At 43.1% G+C, this 20,488-nt stretch overlaps 1 protein-coding gene across 1 annotated transcript in view; it reads right to left on the bottom strand.

Annotated features, from left to right (window-relative positions):
• The window catches only part of LOC308580479 (uncharacterized protein), a 72,623-nt gene that overhangs the window by 43,865 nt on the left and 8,270 nt on the right, over positions 1–20,488 (bottom strand). The window contains exon 3 of the mRNA XM_081182184.1: positions 16,047–16,145. Coding sequence (XP_081038310.1) covers positions 16,047–16,145 — 99 coding nt within the window. The remainder of the gene's footprint in view (positions 1–16,046; positions 16,146–20,488) is intronic.

Below are 20,488 nucleotides of genomic sequence, written 5' to 3'. Positions count from 1 at the left end.
TTAGCTAATGGGGCCTCCTCCTGCCGCCGTGCCGCTGGAGCACAATTTCTGTTCTCATCCTGAAGCAAAGTTCTTAACCTGATGCAATATTTCTTGGTTAGCGGAGTCTGTAACCTGAAGCGTATGTAACGTGAAGCGTATGTAACCCAAGGTACCACTGTAAAATCACAGGTGCAGTCAGCTCTCTATCCTAGTACAGTCATACCTCGGGATGAATACGCTTCAGCTTAAATATTTTCAGGTTGCGCTCCGCAGCGACCTGGAAGTAACGGAGCGCGTTACTTCCATGTTTCGCCGCTCACATATGTGCAGGTGCTCAAAATGATGTCAAATGCATGCGCGGAAGCGGCGAAAAGATAAAAACGCAATTATATAAAATACATTTTGGGGTTTTGAATCAATAGTCAGATAGTGGATCTTATTCTAATTGCCCCAGCTTAAAACCTTGCAAATTTTGATGTCACTTGCTCATCTTGGTCTGCTGAGAAAAAAAAAAACACTGTGACAGTGGCTGGGAGACCAGGAATGGACAATAAAATAGGGGTGATAACCTCGCTCTTCAAATATTTATAAAGAATGCAAACCAGAAGGACATGCGCCACTGATTCGGTATTGCCATCTCCACAGGGACATAATCGTTTTTTGTGTGGAATTTGTTGGAATTGTCCCTCAAGTACAACCGAAGGCAGTATATTCAATCTTGTGAGAGTAAATGCGCATTTATATTTTATAATTGCTACATTATGCAGATAGGGTGCAGGAGAGTAAAAATGGGTATATCTTTGCCACTGATGTTTTTCCTACCGCAACCTTGGGCAGTAGGAATGTTGTCCCAATGTTGTCATTCCAGCGTGGTTCAGGGCGGACCTGAAGTCACAAGATGAAGTCCCGTCCTCCTCAACTCAGCTCCCCCTCCATCCCACTTCAAGATAAACAACAGGCCTCCTTTTAGTTGATCAACAACTTTCTTCCTTGTCTTAGACGGGAAGGGTTTTTCTCTCCAAGCATTCGGGGACCACTGCTATTCATGTGCCCTTGTGTAATTCCTCTCACCTCTATGGTAGCGTTTTTTTGTTTAGCCCATGTCCTTCCTCTTAAAAATAGGTTGTATGTCAACACCTCCTTAAATCCACACTCTTTTTTGGTGGTGGTGGGGTTAAGCTCTAGTTTCCCAACGACATCGGTCAAAACAAGGTTCTCCCCACCTTCACTCCTTTCAAACCACATATAGCTTCTAGTGTCCACATCTCCTCCAGTGCACAGCCAATAAAATCCAGTTATAAGGAGAACCTCCGCTTTTGATGGCGGTCCGAGGGGGTTGCATCATGGCAAAGGAGATGACCCAACTCCTCCATCTGCCCCCATGCTGATCTGCATGGGAGTGAGCTGTTGAGACGACTGCGAGTCAGTCTGCTCCCTCATACTCCAGGAGGTTTCCAGGAATGCTTAAACCCTTTCATTCCCTACCCCTTCATTTGTGCCTCCCTCCAATGTCGAGGGAGCTGCCACCATGGTGCAAGACCAGAACCGGAAACTCAAGGTCAAAGAATAATACAAATGTAGTGTTGGAAGGGACCATAAGAATCATCTAGTCCTGGGGTAAAGGTAAAGGGACCCCTGACCGTTAAGTCTAGTTGCGGATGACTCTGGGGCTGCGGCACTCATCTCGCTTTACTGGCCAAGGGAGCCAGCGTACAGCTTCCGGGTCATGTGGCCAGCGTGACTAAGCCGCTTCTGGCGAACCAGTGCAGTGCATGGAAACGCCGTTTACCTTCCCGCCGGAGCAGGACCTATTTATCTACTTGCACTTTGATGTGCTTTCAAACTGCTAGGTTGGCAGGAGCAGGGACCAAGCAACGGCAGCTCACCCTGTTGCGGCGATTCGAACCACCGACCTTCTGATAGGAAAGCCCTAGGCTCTGTGGATTAGACCACAGCACCACCCACGTCCCAGTCCAGGGGTAGTCAGCCTTTTTATACTTACCACCCACTAATGCATCTTCCTTGATGGTAAAATTTCCTTACCACAAACCAGGACTTGATGGAAGGAGGATTTAGAACCCTCTACCGCCCAGTTAGAATCCTGAAATGCCCACTAGTGTGCGGTAGGGACCAGGTCGACAATCCCTGATCTAGTCCAACCCCGTGCAATGCAGGAAAAACAACCCGACCTCTGCTGAAAAACCTAAAAAAAGGAAAGAGAGTTCACCACCTTCCAAGGTAGCTCATCTCACTTGCAGTCAGAAATTTCTTCCTAAAGTTTAGGATTAGGTGTATTTTTACTCCTTGCATAAAATACAGATGCAGGAAGAGTCGGAAAGCCAGGAAGTAATTGTAATCTCTGTATTTACATGGATTTAAATGAAAGAAATGAAAGAAGCTCTCCACACCACAGATTTCACAACAGCGGTGCTCCAATTATTATTATTATTATTTAAATTTTATTACATTTTCCATGCTTATTACAGAACTGGAAAAAAAATTACAAAAAGACAATACCGATAAAGAGTACAAATTAAGAAGGGGGGGAGGAAAAGATAACTTACACTATCTTTTGTTATTATTAAGATGAAGAATAAGACATACCGTATTTTTCGCCCTATAGGACGCACTTTTTCCCCTCCAAAAATGAAGGGGAAATCTGGGTGCGTCCTATGGGGCGAATGCAGGCTTTTGCTGAAGCTTGGAGAGCGAGAGGGGTCGGTGCGCACCGACCCCTCTCACTCTCCAGGCTTCAGGAACACACCCGCAGCCTAGGCAGCCCTACGGGAGGTCCGGCAAGGCTCCCCACGCTGCGGATAGCAGCCTGCCGCCCGGCGGGCGGGGTGCCCTGAAGCAGAGCGCCCCCCTCGCCAGGCAGACATCCGCAGCGTGGGGAGCCTTGCCGGACTTCCCGGCAAGGCTCCCCACGCTGCGGATAGCAGCTGTTACCGGAAAAATCTGAGGGCTCCCTTGGACAAAAAGTAAAGACACCAACCAGAGTAAATTGAAGCAAATCAGCAGCCTGTAGGCTTGGTCTTTATTGAAGAAAGACTGTCACGACAGGGTGCTCCCCTCACTTGCAGGTGAGAGGAAAGACCCAGAAAGATGGTGTGCAAGACCTTATAAAAACTTTTGAAATTCCCCTCCTCTAGATCAAGCCCACCCCCAGAAACATCATGCATACATTACAGAAGGGGTTGACATCATGCATACATTACAGAAAGGAGGGGTTGAGGGAGGAGTTGTGGTGGTAACCTGAGTGTCCTGTCACCTGGCTGGTTCCTCCTTTCCCCCTGCCCATGAGTCACTTCCAGGAGACAAACGGGAGTTTGCAGTTTCCTGCCCCCAGAGGGAAGATCTGATTATTGTCCTTTGTTTCAGTCCATGCTGAATCCACTACCATATGCAGATTCTTTGTGATTTTGATTGTCTTCTGTCTGGGATTATCAGGGTTGACATAGCAACTGGGCAGGGCTCCTGTGGATGTGCTGGGATGGTGAAGGGATTATGGCTGACCAGAACCAAGCCACCCCCCCCCTTTAATAGTCCTTGTCATATGGAGTAAAAATAAAAATGGAACAGTGCAAATCCGATGTATGGTTGATTTTTCTATGAATTTATAACAGAAATGTGGCGTGTGTAATGTGTGAGTGTGAGTGTGTGTGAAGTTTGTACAAACAGAATGATTGGGGTGGGGAGTTCCTGCTACAGTTCCCCCTTTCGGAGATAAGATTGCAAAGGTGGCTACTTTGCAATCCTTTTCTCCACACAATTTAAGGTGGTAAATATTAACCTGCTATTCTCCGTCCCCGATGCGTGTGTCCATGTGAACCTGAAAGAGACTTGGATATCATGCCTCTTTAAGGATATTTGCATAGAAATATAATGGTGTAACAGTGCACATAGTTAGACATAGGATATCACGTAAAATTAATATTTTGTTGCTCAGTTACTTGTGGTATTCTAGTACCTTGGAAGAAATATTTTCTCAATAGTGGTCTATGCTTTACATTTAGCAGGAAGGTCCACTAATGACTGAAAAGTGCAGTTTGCTTCCCCCCCCCCCTCCATTTTTGTGTTCTCAGGTGTCAAAGTAGCTCTTCTGTGGTCTCACATCGGCATGGTGTCGCAGTAGTGGCAATCCCTGGTGAATCCACTTAGGGCTTTCATATTTACCATGTTGCCTGGCACCCACCACAGCTGGCACAGGTTTTGGACACGTCATGAGTGAAATGTCCTCGCCTTGGCCATTCCATGGGATTTATGGGCTCTGGTCTTGCAGTCATGGGAAGTTGCTCACTTGCACTTTAAGGACCAAAAAGCTAATTGCAGCCTGGATACACTTGCCCAATTCAAACTGAGTCCAATTTGAATTTATGTGCCCATGGTTCTCAACCTTTCAAACCAGTCTGTTAAAGGAAAACCGTTCTTAAAAGGGCACTTTGTCCAAATAAGACAATTTAACTCTATAAGGGATCATTCCTGCTAAACCAAAGCATATGCACCTTCATGTATCTTATCAGCTTCTCTTTGGTAAAGTGAGTTTTCGCACATTTTAAAATGGGTAGGGTAGTTGGCAGAGTGCCAGGTGGAACAACGAAATGTGGTTATAAATTTATCTAATTCTAAACATTGGACTACATAATAGCCTGACCTATTAAAAAGCATAAAATGTATGAGAATCCTCCACTGGGGTGTAAGGAATAAGACATTAAACATAAAAACAATTACACGCAAAAATAGCCCCCCTTTTGTGGAAATAACACACTGTCAACATTCCTACGCAATAACACGTAATACAAAACAAACTAATCAAATATCAGTTGCATATCTTTGACACAATTGTGATCTTTTACGCATGTATCTTTTGAATCCTGGAGCACAGAGGCTTGAGGTTCAAGTGAAAAAATGTCCTTGTAATTCAACTCCTCCCTCCTTTGTCAGCCCCACTCCCCCATCAGTCTGTAGCTTTTGAAAGAGATAGCTGTGGGCGCTTTGAAAACTCTGGTGTCTGTTGTTGCTGGTCTTGTGATGGCGAAGAACTGAGTTGAGGGGTTGTTGCTGCTTTTCATCATTGCACATCTGTATAGGTGATATCCTGTAAGGGGCAGGGTTTTGGGGGCTTAAAGACAGAGTTAGAAAAAGGAGGGGGCAAAAGGCAAAAAGGATGTCCTTCGGTTTCTGTTGGAAGCTGCAAATAATAAAAATCTTAGCGAATTAAGCATTTCATTCATTCCAATATTATTATCACATTTTCATATAATTACTGTTATTATCTGCCAAGTTTGTTTGCTTTCCTTCACTTTGGAGAGAAAGAGAATTGTAAAAAATACAAGGTTAAAATAATAATGAAACACGCACACTGACTTATGAGGAACGAAAAATAAATAAATGCTAAGACACACAATTTTAAGAAATCTGAAGTAACAATGAAAATAAAAGAGTGTTTCTTGATGTGACAACATCGGCTAGAATGTTAATAGCAAAATACTGGAAAATGACTTAATACCAAGGGAAAAAAATGAATGGCAATTTAAAGTTGTGCAAGTACCTTGCACTAGCCAAAATGACAGAATTAATAAGAGATGCTTGGGCCAAAGGTAAACAAGTACCATTCCACAAACAATGTTTGGTTGTGCTTCGATTAACTTCATAGACATCATGGAGAAACGGATTAAATAAATGAAAACAGATTATTTGTAACTTTAAAAAGTGTCAAAGCCACAAAGAGATGGAAGTCACTAATATAGCAGGGATTCAGACTTGTTTCACAGAACAGAAAGAAAGTTGCTGTGGGAGGAAAAAGGGACAAACACTTTGTTATCGGGGTTCACATATCCTGTTAAAAGGGAAAATTTTGGTACGGGTGGCACGCATATCTCTGGTATGAGAAGGTGAAAGTCCACAGGGCTTTCTTAAATCATATTTTCAGGGGACCAATATATCAGGTCTGGGAAAGAAATAAGAACCTTCTTGAAAGAAAAACACCATGGTGGATCTCACCGGTAGAGGTCTTAACAATAAAAAAAACCAACATGGAAGGGAAGACAGCCACTTACGAAGATTTGGTAAGAAAATCAGAACAAGGGCTTAAACTTAAACTGTATGAGGAAATAAAGGATCAATTCACCGGTTGGCTACAATATCATCAGGTGAATGATATGTTAAAGCAAGACAAAAGAAAAATGGGCTTTGAGGACAAGAAATCAAAATTCAATATAGAAATAATAGAAGGTAAAAACAAAACATTGTCTAAATTATATGACATATTACTGGAATGGCATACAAAAGATGAGGAAGTCAAAGAGGCAATGATTAAATGGGCAATTGACTTCGGCTATAACATCGAGTTTGAAAAGTGGTTGAAATTGTGGAATAGAGATATTAAATTTACGGCCTGTACGAGTTTGAGAGAAAATGTTTGGAAAATGCTCTATAGATGGTATCTTACACCGGCAAAATTGGCTAAAATCTATAGATCAGAAAATAAGACATGCTGGAAATGTGGTGAAGTGGAGGGAGACCTCTACCATATGTGGTGGCAATGCAACAAGGTGAAGGTTTTTTGGGAAGCAATTTATAATGAACTTTAAAAAGTTTTTAAATATACTTTTCCCAAAAGACCTGAGGCCTTTTTGCTGGGAATTATGGGTAAGGAAATAAAAAATGAAGATAAAAAAATATTTCTCTATGCCACCACAGCCGCAAGAATTATGCTGGCACAAAACTGGAAAACAGAAACTATACCTAACATAAGTGACTGGCAGGTCAAAATGATTAACTATGCCGAGCTAGATAGATTAACAGGCAGAATACGAGACCAAGACGACCAGAAATTTCAAAAAAATTGGAGTAAATTTTGGAAATATATTGGAACGGATATATAGGAGGAACTGGCGGTATTAGAAAAACTTTATCAGCTAATAATTATAAACTTTAATAAACTAATTACGCAACCCGGGATTTATTTGATACTTACCAAAAGGGTGAAGGGAAGTCAAAGGCTAAGTAGAGCCTAATGTTTATATTATTTTTTTGTATGATTGTACGCTTACTTTTTGTATAGCATGAAAATAGGATGAATAATTTATGTTAAAATGTTTATTTTTGTATTTGTTTGTTCTTTTTTCTTTTACAAATTTTGAATAAAAATTTACTTGCAAAAAAAAAGGGGGGGGAATTATTTCATGTGAGAAGCCTGTCAGGAAATGCTGTTCCTAAAATTCCCATTGAGGGGGGGGAATGCTTTGATATTTACCTGTGAAAAGAATTTGCCATGCTAAGATTTCGAACCTGGAAAGCTCTTGACTTTTGATGGGCTAGTTTTTTGTTTTGTTTTGTTTTTTTAAGCCTTTTGTCTTACGTAGCCCCTGGAGCAAAGACACATTAAGGGTGATTTCCCTCAATGGTTCCAAGTTTTCTTTTACATTTGGATAAGTTTCTCTCTGCAGTTCTCGAAGAAACCTCCTCTCCCCCCCCTCTCTCTTTATCTGATCTAGCCTCTGTGCATGTGCAGAGTTCATGTCTCAGCAAACGTTTTATACTATTGGAAATGTTGACTCTTTTGGCTAAATTACCATTTGAGTAAGGGAAGGGAAGGGTAAGGAGTAGATTTTGAAAATAGGGTTAGATTTTAAACAAAAAAGAGAAACTCAGCAATTTAAAATAAAAAAAATTCCTTCCAGTAGCACCTTAAAGACCAACTAAGTTAGTTCTTGGTATGAGCTTTCGTGTGCATGTACACTTCTTCAGATACACACTGTGTATCTGAAGAAGTGTGCATGCACACGAAAGCTCATACCAAGAACTAACTTAGTTGGTCTTTAAGGTGCTACTGGAAGGAATTTTTTTTATTTTGACTATGGCAGACCAACACGGCTACCTATCTACTACTCAGCAATTTAAGTATTCACCAAAACTAGCAATTTCAGCCCAAGCAAAAGAGACTGCTTCCTTTATGTACAGGAAAGGGCTAATATCCCTCTGGCCATTCGCGGAACAATGCCACGCCCTTATAAATTGGGGAAATGGCCAGAGTCAGAATTCATAGGATTTTTTTTAACATTCTCAGTCATTTCAGCCTTACCATTTGCAGACACACACAAAAAAATTTTCCCCCTGCCCTTTATTTACAGGATTGGTCAAGGCGCCTATGTATTTGTATGTGCTGAAACTTTGAATTGACTTTGAAGTCTGATTTTTAAATAGTAGACAAAATGATAAACACTGTAATCACCCAAATGCTTGATGTCACTAGTTGTGCTTCAAAACCATCATGGCTTCATCTCACACCTCTTAAAACTAAAGAGCAAAGCTAGGCTGAATTTCAACTCCATCACCACACCAGAATTTAAGAATTACCTTCCAATGCTTTCAGACACATGTCCTTCCACACAGCCACAAATTGGGAGAGTTGAAAGGGACCCTGGGGTCATCTAGTCCAACCCTCCAAAACATAGGGTTCACAGCAAGATTTCACAGCAAGATTTGTACTACCAAAGAGGCATACACATTTAAGTACAGATTTACAGCTGGGAAAGGAAACATCTATGCTCCTATCATGTACTAAGGAAGAGGAAAATAAAATACCCAACTTTACACAGAACCCTTTTTGCAGATCTTGAGATAGTTTGAGTGAGTTTGAAATGATATTTAAAGGAAGATTGAAGTGAGCAGCTTTCGTAAGATAGGGAGAGGATCTCTTATAAAGCATAGTTAAAACAGCCCTAGATTTGATTTTAAAGAGAATACACAAGTGTTGCCCCCCTCCCCTCTTTGCAGTTTCCTTTAAAGGAAGCTTACTTGGGAGTAAATTTACCTGGCACAGAAGTAAGAAGGGAGAAAACAACTGAGAGAGGCAGAGTGAAACAAGGGGGGGCATTTTCTAACAAAAGAGGCCAGGAAGTCTTATAGAGACTGATATCAGGAGCCTTACAATAACTCTTCTGTCCAACCAAATCAAAGTTAAAACTGGACTCACATATTTTTCTTAGAATGAACACCATACTTTCATAGGTATATGCTTAATGAAATACATACACTGCATTTTAGCTTGAGAGAGCAATTGGCTGAACTAGGCTTTTGCAGCAGAAACATTAGGTTAACTTCACCTTCCAAAATAGACTGGAACACAGGTGTACTCACAAACTCAAAAGTTACAACAAAACATCATTTACCATTAGACTTAAATCACCCTCCTCACTTAAACTAGAGGAAGGAGGTGGGGTAATCCCCCTTTCAGAACGCAAGTAGCACGTATACAGGATTTTACCACTTGGGAGGAAAACTCTCTTTTAGAGCCTCTCTCAAATAACAAACATTTGCAAACTCCATTCTCCATTTTGTTTTGTTTTAAGATTGATAAGGCGCAACATGGCTTCCTTAGATTTAAGATTTTTGAAGCAAGCTTGCAATTTAAAACTATGTGCATTTAAGAACAGTCTGTGGATGCCAAGGCCAATGTAAATACAAACCCTTGAAATATTTCTAAATCTTTGAGTATATCTCTTATTCTTTTTTCTTTTTTTTAAGAGAAACTAAGATCTCTAATGCGTGGGCTCTCAGGCTGGGCTGTTATTATATGTACTGCCTTCTGAGCACCATTAAGTTTACAGTTTCATGTTCTAGCTTTAGGTTATAGTTTAACAACACAAATTTGACCATTTTTTGCCCCTTTATTTTATATTTTTATTTTTATTTTTTTCCAATTGGAGATGCTGGAGGGGCATATTAGAATCCTCCCTGGGGCAAAAAGGCTTCATGGAAGCTTTGTTGCCAGGAGGAGTCCAGCTAGGGTGTTTAGTGAGCTCCCATTCTCTCATATGTTATTATTGGGCTTTTTTTTCGTTAACGAAGTACGCTAAAGACAGAAAGAGTGGAAACACACACACAAGGGAGGAGGGGCAATGGGAAAGAAAGGGGGGACAGATAAAAGATCCTTTCAGTACTCAAAGTACCCTTGACTAACACAATTCCTACTTATCTATAAACCACAAATTAATTTCTGGAAATCTCAAACCTGAACCTGAAACAAAACCACGGGTCTCTCTGCCCGGAAACTCAAACCACGGGTCCCTCTGCCCGGAAACTCAAACCACGGGTCCCTCTGCCCGGAATTCCTTTACCTCAGCGCTGTTTACAAGACTAATCCTAGTGTGGGGCCCCAATTTCCCCCTCTACCCTCCACGACAGCCTCCTGCCTAGCCTTTGAGACTAAGTTTGGAGTCCCCTACTGAACGCCTGTGCAATGCAGTGCCAGATCGGGGTCCGAGAAAACAACCAAGGTTTGAAAGGAAGCAAATGACCTTGCGTTAAAATACTTTTGAAAAGACACCACCGGACGACTCCGAGGGAAGGACGTCAGAGAAACAGTAAAAGAGCCACGCTTTCCCGGACTCAATTCCAAGATGGAAAACGGGGGAGAAAAGGAGAGAGATTAAGACGTCCCTGGGCGACTCCAAGAGGTAACGTCGGAAAACAGTAAAGGTGCCACAATTTCCCCGGCCACACTCCGAAAAAAGGAAATTGGGGGAGAGAAAGGGTAAGTTTTTGACGTCCCTGGGCGACTCCGAGAGGTAACGTCAGACAGTAAAGTTCCGCGATTTCCTGGCCACTTTCCGAAAGGGAAAATCGGGGGAGAAAAGGGGAGAGAGAGAACGTACCCGGACGACTCCGAGGGGTAACGTCAGAAATGAAAGAAGGAAAGTCTGGCTGTCGTGGAGATGTTCCTTTTCCACCCCCCTCCCAATGTATTTACTTCAAACCATACTCACGTTCGAAGATGTCCCTCGTGGATCCCGGGATCCTTTTCTTTTTAGCCGGCTTGACCTCGCCTTTGCTTCCCCTGGTTGAGCTTTTGGTACGATTGATTACCGCCCGCAAAGAGGAGGCAGGGAGAGGAAGAAGGATCTCTGGGCTAAGGTTGCCCAGTGGCGCCTGATCCCCTCTATCTCCCTCCTCACCTCTACAGGAGAACCAAGTGTCCCTGAGCATGGTCGCCAAAACTGTTACCGGAAAAATCTGAGTGCTCCCTTGGACAAAAAGTAAAGACACCAACCAGAGTAAATTGAAGCAAATCAGCAGCCTGTAGGCTTGGTCTTTATTGAAGAAAGACTGTCGCGACAGGGTGCTCCCCTCACTTGCAATTTTTTTCCCTTTATTTCCCCCCCCCCCAAAAAAAAACTAGGTGCGTCCTATGGGACGGAGCGTCCTATGAGGCGAAAAATACGGTAATACCAATTAAAATCCTATTATAAGGAGAACGTCTGCTTTTGTTGGCAGTCCGAGGGGGTTGCATCATGGCAAATGTGGTGTCCCAACACCTCCATATGCCCCCATGCTGATCTGCACGGGAGCGAGCTGTTGAGACGGCTGCGGGTCAGCCTGCTCCCTCGTAACCCAGGAGGTTTCCAGGAATGCTTAAACCCTTTCATTCCCTACCCCCTCATTTGTGCCTCCCTCCAATGTTGAGAGAGCTGCCGCCATAGTGCAAGACCAGAACTGGAAACTCCAGGTCAAAGAATAATACAAATGTAGGGTTGGAAGGGACAATAAGAATCATCAACTCCTGGGGTAAAAGTAAAGGGACCCCTGAACATTAGGTCCTGTCACGGACCACTCTGGGGTTGTGGCGCTCATCTCGCTTTACTGCCCAAGGGAGCCAGCGTACATCTAGCTTCCAGGTCATGTGGCCAGCATGATTAAGCATGATTAAGCCGCTTCTGGCACACCAGAGCAGCGCATGGAAACGCCGTTTACCTTCCCGCCGGAGCAGGACCTATTTATCTACTTGCACTTTGATGTGCTTTCGAACTGCTAGGTTGGCAGGAGCAGGGACCGAGCAATGGCAGCTCACCCTGTTGCGGCGATTCGAACCGCCGACCTTCTGATAGGAAAGCCCTAGGCTCTGTGGATTAGACCACAGCACCACCCGCGTCCCAGTCCAGGGATAGTCAACCTTTTTATACTTAACGCCCACTAATGCATCTTTCTTGATGGTAAAATTTCCTTACCGCCCACCAGGACTTGATGGAAGGAGGATTCAGAACCCTCTACCGCCCAGTTAGAATCCTGAAATGCCCACTAGTGTGCGGTAGGGACCAGGTCAATAATCCCTGATCTAGTCCAACCCCCTGCAATGTAGGAAAAACAACCAGGAAGTAATTGTAATCTCTGTATTTACGTGGATTTAAATGAAAGAAATGAAAGAAGCTCTCCACACCACTGATTTCACAACAGCGGTGCTCCAATTATTATTATTATTTTTAAAAAATTTATTATATTTTCCATGCTTATTTCATAACTGGAGAAAAATATTACAAAAAGGCAATACCGATAAAGAGTACAAATTAAGAAGGGGGGAAGGAAAAGAAAACTTACACTATCTATTGTTATTATTAAGGTAGAGAATATGACATAAATTTGAGATTGCAATTTCATGTTACAGTAAAAAAAATCTCATTATCATTAAACCCAACCTCCCGTTTATTCCTTTGTTCTTTCTCTATAACTTTACTGCCATACCAAAATACTATTTTTTATATTATTTTTACACAGTTTAGTAATATTTATATAAGCAATTAATAAAGACTGCTGAGATCACTCAAAAGTAGCTATAGATTTCAACATGGTATAGTTTTGTTTAAGATATATTCTACAGGCCTCCCATTTTGATACAAATTCAGCTCTCAGTTTATTTTTTCCTGATAAGCTATCTAATTCAGCATATTCAGTCAATTTTTGAATCCACTCCTGTCTGGAAATAATTATATCGCTTTTCCAACTTGATGGCTATAAGGACTCTCGGTGCCACCGTTGCATACAAAAAAATACCTTTAATATTTTTTTGAATATCTGAGTCCCTGATCCCCAACAGATATGCCTCTGGCTTTTTTATTACAGTGGTACCTCAGGTTACAGACGCTTCAGGTTACAGACACTTCAGGTTACAGACTCAGTTAACCCAGAAATAGTACCTTGGGTTAAGAACTTTGTCTCAGGGTGAGAACAGAAATAACACGGCAGCAGCGGGAGGCCACATTAGCTAAAGTGGTACCTCGGGTTATGAACAATTTCAGGTTAAGAACGGACCTCCAGAACGAATTAAGTTCTTAACCCAAGATCCCACTGTAAAGGAAATTCTTAACATTTTTTTCTAATTCTGAATGGATTTCCTCCCAAAATTTCTTTCTTTTGCTACATTGCCACCATATAGGATACAGTGAGCCTGTTTGATCTCCACATCTCCAACAGTTACTTTTGGCTCCTTTGTACATTTTGGCTAATTTCCATGGAGTTAAATACCACCGGTGCTGCATTTTAAAAAAGTTTTCCCTTATGGCATAGCACGTGGTAAATTTCCAATTATTCTTCCACAGATTTTCCCATTGGGACATTGTTATAACATACCCAAAGTTGTGAGACCACTTTATCACGGCTGATGTAACTTCTTCCTCCTCGACTTCCCAGTGGAGGAGATGATAAGCTTTAGAGAGAGTTTTACTTTTTGAGTTTATTACATTGGATTCAAAACTCGAGGTTTCCTTGGCGAACTCTTTTTTTCTACTTTAAATTTTTTGAATATTGGATAATATTGGAACCAATCTGTAATAATATCTCTTAATTCCTCAAAACTTTTAAGTTTCAGTTTGTTATCTTCTTTTAAAATTATTTTATAAGTAGGCCAATTTCACAACATATTTTTTTCCTTCACCACTGTGGCCTCTGCTTGGAGAGGCCCACCACGGGATTTTAGGCTCCAACCAATCTTTGTATTTCTCCCAAACTTTAAGAAGTGATCTCCTTATAATATGATTTGAGAAATCTGTGTATTTTTGCCTTCCCATAAATTCAATAAAGCGTGCTAACCCCAACGGTTATTATGTCCCTCCAAATCCAATAAACCTATATCTTCCAAATTAGCGGTGCTCTAATTAAACTGCTTTCCTCTTTATAAGAATCTAAATACTTCCCCCCTCTTGATTCGCTTATGCAAAATGAGTCGTGAAATCTGACCAAATCTTTTCCCACATTCCAAGTATATATATGGTTTATCCCATGTGAGTTCTTTTATGAGAAGTAAGGTTAGCACTGTGAGCAAATCTCTTTCCACACTCCAAACATTTATATGGTTTCTCCCCTGTGTGTGTTCTTTTATGAGAAGTAAGGCCATATCCATGTGCAAATCTCTTTCCACACTCCAAACATATATATGGTTTCACCCCTGTGTGAACTCTTTGATGAGATCTAAGGCTTGAGCTTTGAGTGAAGCTCTTTCCACACTCAAAACATGCATACGGTTTTTCACCTCTGTGAATTTTTTGATGTATCTGAAGGCTTGAGCTTTGAGCGAAGCTCTTTCCACACTCAAAGCACTTATATGGCTTCTCTCCTGTATGGATTTTGTGATGGCTAACAAGGTATGTGGAATCACTAAAGCTCTTTCCACATGTCACACATATATATGGTTTTTCCCCTGTATGGATTCGCTCATGCACAGTACGGTGTGAACTCTGACTGAAGCTCTTCCCACACTCAAAGCATTTATACGGCTTCTCACCAGTGTGAGTTCTCTTATGTGAACTAAGGTGTGAACTCTGACTGAAGGTCTTTCCACATTCCAAGCATTTATATGGTTTCTCCCCTGTGTGGGTTCTCTTATGTGAAGTAAAGCTAGCACTGTGAGCAAAGCTCCTTCCGCACTCCGAACATTTATAAGATTTCTCCCCAGTGTGAATTCTTTGATGTATTGTAAGATTTGAGTTGTAACCAAAGCTCATTCCGCACTCCAAACATTTATACGGCTTCTCTCCTGTGTGGATTTTTTGATGAACAAGAAGACCTTGGCTATGAGAGAAGCTCTTTCCACATTCAAAACAGGTATACGGTTTCTCCCCTGTATGAATTTTTTGATGATACACAAGGCCTGAGCTGCAAGTGAAGCTTTTTCCACACTCAAAACAGGTATACGGTTTCTCCCCTGTGTGAAGTTTTTGATGTTCTGTAAGGGTTCTCCTGCGACCGAAGCTCTTTCCACACTCAGAGCACCTATGTGGTTTCTCCCTGCTGTGGACTTCCTGATGTCTTTTAAGGTTTGAGTGGCACTTGAAACTCTTTCCACATTCTAGGCATTGGTATGATTCCTGTCCTGCGTGAATTCTTTCATGTGATTTTAGGCCTGAGCTGTCACTGAAGCTCTTTCCACACACCAAGCATTTACACAGTATCTCCTCTGAGTGGATTCTGCAGTGTGGGCTGAGGCTCGATTTACCTTTGAACGTTTTGCCACACAAAGGGCTATCATTTGTTCTCTTCGCTTCATGCTTATTTCTTTCTGATGAGCCCCGAGAACCATTATTGCCCTGGTCATCACCTGCTAAAATTAAGGGAAAACAGCAAACATTAAAAACTTCCCAATACAGGGCTGCCTTCAGATGTCTTCTAAAAGCTACGTGGTTCTTTATCTCCTTGACATCTGAAGGGAGGGTGTTCCACAGGGCTGGTTCCACTACTTCACTTCTTACTGTGACGAAACCAGCAGAAGACCCTCAGAGTTGGACCTCAGTGTCCGGGCAGAACAAAGGAGGTGGAGATGCTCGTTCTGGTCTACAGGGCCGAGGCTGTTTAGAGCTTTAAAGGTCAGCACCAACACTTTGAATTGTGCTTGGAAACATACTCTGAGCCAATGTAGATCCTTTAAGACCGGTGTTATAAGCTCCTGGCAACTGCTCCCAGTCGCCAGTTGAGCTGCTGCTTTCTGGGTTAATTGTAGTTTCCGAGTCACCTTCAAAGGCAGCCCCACCTAGAGCGCATTGTAGCGATCCAAGCGGGAGATAACCATAGCATGTATCACAGTCTGTGTGCAGGTAGGGACTTAGCCTGTGTACCAGATGGAGCTGGTAGATAACAGCCCCAAAACTCTGACTATGCCCATGCCACCATTAAAAAACATTCATGTCCTTTCTTTCTACCTTTTATCTCTGCTAGCCTTCCTCGTTTTCTTGCCAGGGGGGCTTCCTCAACCCCAACATTTCCCCAGGTCCCCATCTCCATTCCCTGAGACTCACCAGATCTCTCTGAGGGTCCTGGGAGAGAACAGTCAGAGGTGGTGTGAGACAGCCTGACCAGGTCAACTGTCCATCTTCCCCCGTCCATCCTTGCTAGGTCTGCAGGAGAATAATAATAATAATAATAACAACAACAACAACAACAATAACAATAATAATTTTTGTATCCTGCCTTCTCCGGCCGAGGCAGGGCCCAGAGTGGCTAGCATCATAAAAACAACACAATATGCATAAAAACAGACATCAATTAATTAAAATACATCTTAAAATTAATTCAGACAAGTTAAAATCTAAGCAGTTGGGAATTATCATGTTGGAATTCAGAGTGGTTAATACTTGCCAGGACCAACTGTTTCCACTGATCATACAAGGACCTGTGAGCAGGTTGGGGGCCTCCTTCGGGCTTGTTTTATACAAAGGAAAGTAAGTCAAACTGCATCCTGCCGAAAGGCCTGGCGGAACAGCTCCGTCTTGCAGGCCCTGCGGAAAGATGTCAAATCCCACAAGGTACTGGTCTCTTGTGGGAGAGAGGTCCACCAGGCCGGGGCCACGGCTGAAAAGGCCCTGGCTCTAGTCAAGGCCAGTCTAATTTCCCTGGGGCCCAGGATCTTCAAGGGGTTGTTATTAGCAGAAATAGGGTGAAAGAGGATCAGTCTCTTTCATCCTTCCTGAGGAGCTCAGAAGCCTAAACAAGCTGCAGGTTCCTTGGGTGGGAGGGAGGAGTAAAAGGAGCCTCAAAGAAGCTGCAGGGATTCCTCTGCCCTTGATATTCTCCTGCCCCTGCAGAAGCCCAAATGGGGCATATATGTAAAATTTATATCCCCCAATCTGGTGGGCTTCTCACAGCCACCCAGTGTGGCTAAGAGCATATATAAAAACAGAACAAAACATCAAACAGAAAAAAAAGAAATATCCTATACAGGCAACAAACAAACCAACAACAATAACAATAGCAGTAATAAACGGTTTACAGTTATACCCAAATTAAAATAACCACTAACCCCAAATAAACATTTAACCAACACCAACTCAACGAAAACAAAACAGAGGAACCAAAACGAGAACTGTTTTTAACATTATAAATCTTTTTTGTCATTTGCCCCCAACCCAAGAGATGTTCCAGCAATGTCCCAGTGGCCTCCCAGGAGCCTCTTTAGGCTGTTCAAGGTGAGTCTGGGCTCCGCCCCCTAGGCCAGGTGGAAATGGGACTTGCAGAAGGGAAGGAAGGACTGGGGGGGTGTCTCAAGGAAAAGCCTCATTATGCGTGGAGCTCCCAGTCACAGTTTCCATGGTAAAAGTGGGGTGTCTTCCTCCTGATCCCCCACCAGAGAAGAGAGGTGTCACGCGTGAAAATGAATCTTCTACACATCACCATTAAAAATAAAAAAATTCCTTCCAGTAGCACCTTAAAGACCAACTAAGTTAGTTCTTGGTATGAGCTTTCATGTGCATGCACACTTCTTCACATACACATCACCATTAAGTCATTCCTTTCCTTTGTTTTTACCTTTTATCTCTGCCAGTCCAGAGCTCTGGCCCTGCAGCCTTCCTTGTTTTCTTGCCAGGGGAGCTTCTTCATCCCCCACATCTCCCAAGGTCCCCATCTCCATTCCCTGCCACTCACCAGATCTCTCTGAGGGTCCTGGGAGAGAAAGCTTGGAGGTCGTTGGGAGGAATGCAGGAGACAACCTGACCAGGTCAACCGTCCACCTTCCTCCTTCCATCCTCGCTAGGATCGCAGGACCGGCCTCTTCCATCCTTCCTGGGGAGCTCAGAAGCGGCAGGTTCTTGGGAGGGAGGAAGAAGCAAAGGCAGCCTCAGAGGCCCTGCAGGCATTTTCCCGCCCAAGATATTTTCCTGGTGAATGATAAGCCTGCCTAGGTGTGGAGCTCCCGTGATAAAAGAGGAGTGTCCCCCCTCCTGAACCCCACCATGCGAGGAAAGTGGAGTCATGCCTGAAAGAGGATCTTCTTCCCACCACCATTCAAAACATTCCTTTTTTGGCTTCCTTCTCTCTCTGCCAGCCTGGAGCTGTGACCTGGCTGCCTCCCTCCATTCCACCTCCTCCCCCAGCCCCACTTTAGGGGAAGGGGCTGCAGCTCAAGAGCGGAGCATCTCCTAAACTGGCAGAAAGTCCCCGATCCAAGACCCCCCCCCCTTTGGTCTAATCCTGCCCTCTCTACTCGACCCCTTTCTCTCCAAAACATCCAGGCCTCCTTCCTCCTCTCCCCAGAGCCATCCTGCCCCCTTTCCTTTGTGGGGTCTCCTACCCCACCCTAAAACTCCCTCTCCCCCCCCCCGCCTCGCCTTCTTGCCTTGCTCTCCTCCTGGGGCGCCCCTGCAGCCCTCGAGGTCCTTTGCTCTCCCCACAGCTCTTTCGGGGCTCAAATGTGGGGTGCAACCCCATGCATGCTCCTCTCCCGGAGGGCTTCTCTCCTGCTCTGGCACGGGAGCCCCCTCCGCCCCCCCCCATATATCCCTCTTTCTTCCTACCTTGCAAAAGGCACCGTCTTCCGCGCTGCAGAATCTCCTCCCTCGCAGCTTTTCAAATGTAACAAAGGTAGGAAGTGACGCTTCCCCTCTTCCCCAGGAAGTCCTCTCTAGCAATATAATCGCTGCCTTTAACCCTTGAAGAGCCAGTATAAATAGGTTCTTAAATTGTATTCTTACAATTCATTCTGTTCTATTCTAAACAATAGCTCAGCTCTTGTGGAGTTCCTAGCACATGTATGCTTTTATTTAAAAGAAAGGTTTCCATTTTATTTACTGCTTTCCAATCCAGCTCAGCCCCTGGCCTCTCAAGATCTTCCCTCCAAAACTTCGGAGGGGCTCCTCTCCACTCCCACTGGTCGCCCCCCATGGCTTTTCTCACCTCTGCAGGTTTGCCAGCTATGCCCCCTTCGGGACAGAGATGACTTGGCAACTGAACTCCAGGCTCTGGCAAGTTCCAGGCTGAATAATTGCAATGTCTTCTACAGTGGTACCTCAGGTTAAGTACTTAATTTGTTCCAAAGGTCCGTTCTTAACCTGAAACTGTTCTTAACCTGAGGTACCACTTTAGCTAATGGGGCCTCCCGCTGCCGCCGCCACACGATTTCTGTTCTCATCCTGAAGCTAAGTTCTTAACCTGAGGTACTATTTCTTGTTGGGCTGGAATAACGACAGACGAGTAGCCGGTGTCATGTGAGAGAGGCGTCGGCCGGGGCGAGCCCCGGGAACTCTCCTTTATTGAATATTACAAAACATTGCCACAGGTGTGCTTGTGGCTGATTGGTTGATACAAATACAAAGCAACCTGTTGCTGATTGGTTAACGTAAGTACAAGGTTGGACAAGGCGTGAATTACATGTGATCATTAATCACTTATAGATTAAAGGCTGAGAAACTAAACTGGAACTAGACAGGCATGAAACCTCCTAATTAAATTATAACTAAAGATTAATATAACATGACTAAAACAATTACTAATGATTGATCATAACATGAAAGAATATAATAATAAGTGAATTCCGTAGATGTGGTCAGCTGTGCATTAAGAACAGGTCATAGTGTCAGTGTAAAGAAATGAGGGAATGTCTTGGTCTTTGGAACAGGAACAGGTTGTGCAGTGTGTGTGTAAAAGCAGAGAAAATCCTACAAGCAAGACTTCCCAGAATGCAAGAGAAAAGAAGAAATGCTTCCCCAGAATGCAGTAGTTATATTCAGAAGGAGGACTTTCCTTTAATTTCTGACTTAGCAGAATCTGTAATCTGAAGCGTCTGTAACCTGAGGTACCACTGTATTTTTTTAAAAGGCAGTTTTCTTCACTTTCTTCCTAAAATGGAGCTGTTTACTGCTTTAATTCTGCCCTGTTCCAAAAGTTTCCATTAGAGCTTTCAGGAAAGCTATGAAGAATTTGCATGACTAGAAGTGCGTTAAGATTTTCAAAATGAAAACACTTAGGGGAACTCAATTTCCCCCTTCCCTTTTTTTAAAAAAGATAATCCAATATGGTTAAGAATATAGCATTTTTACTTATTCTATAAAGATGGACAGAAGCTGATGGTGTTAATCTGAATTAGTTGGCCTGCTTGTAACTAACAATATGTTGGAATGTTGCTTCAAGGCGTTGCTTCCTCCTGCAGTGGTTTATAAGCAAGGAATTTTATTATTTCTGAGTATGCATGTGTTTTTGTGCATGTGCATTTATAGGTATACCTGATTATATTCCACCTTTCCAGTGAAAGGTAATTACAACAGCACACAGTAACAAAATGTATTACTCTGACCCCCACGATAATGCTCAAATATAATGCTTTAATTCATCTAGAAGTTACAAGGAAAAGGTGGGACACCCCTGGAGGAAAGAAGGGAAATGCCTCATTACCAACTACAATCAAATTACCCAACTGCTACAAAACAAAAGCAATGAATCCTGGTCCGCTTTCAATAACTGTTTTGCA

Source organism: Podarcis bocagei (genome assembly GCF_964188305.1).
Source record: "Podarcis bocagei genome assembly, chromosome: 2".
In the NCBI taxonomy this organism is placed as follows: domain Eukaryota; kingdom Metazoa; phylum Chordata; class Lepidosauria; order Squamata; family Lacertidae; genus Podarcis; species Podarcis bocagei.
This window is presented reverse-complemented; position numbering and strand designations above follow the sequence as displayed.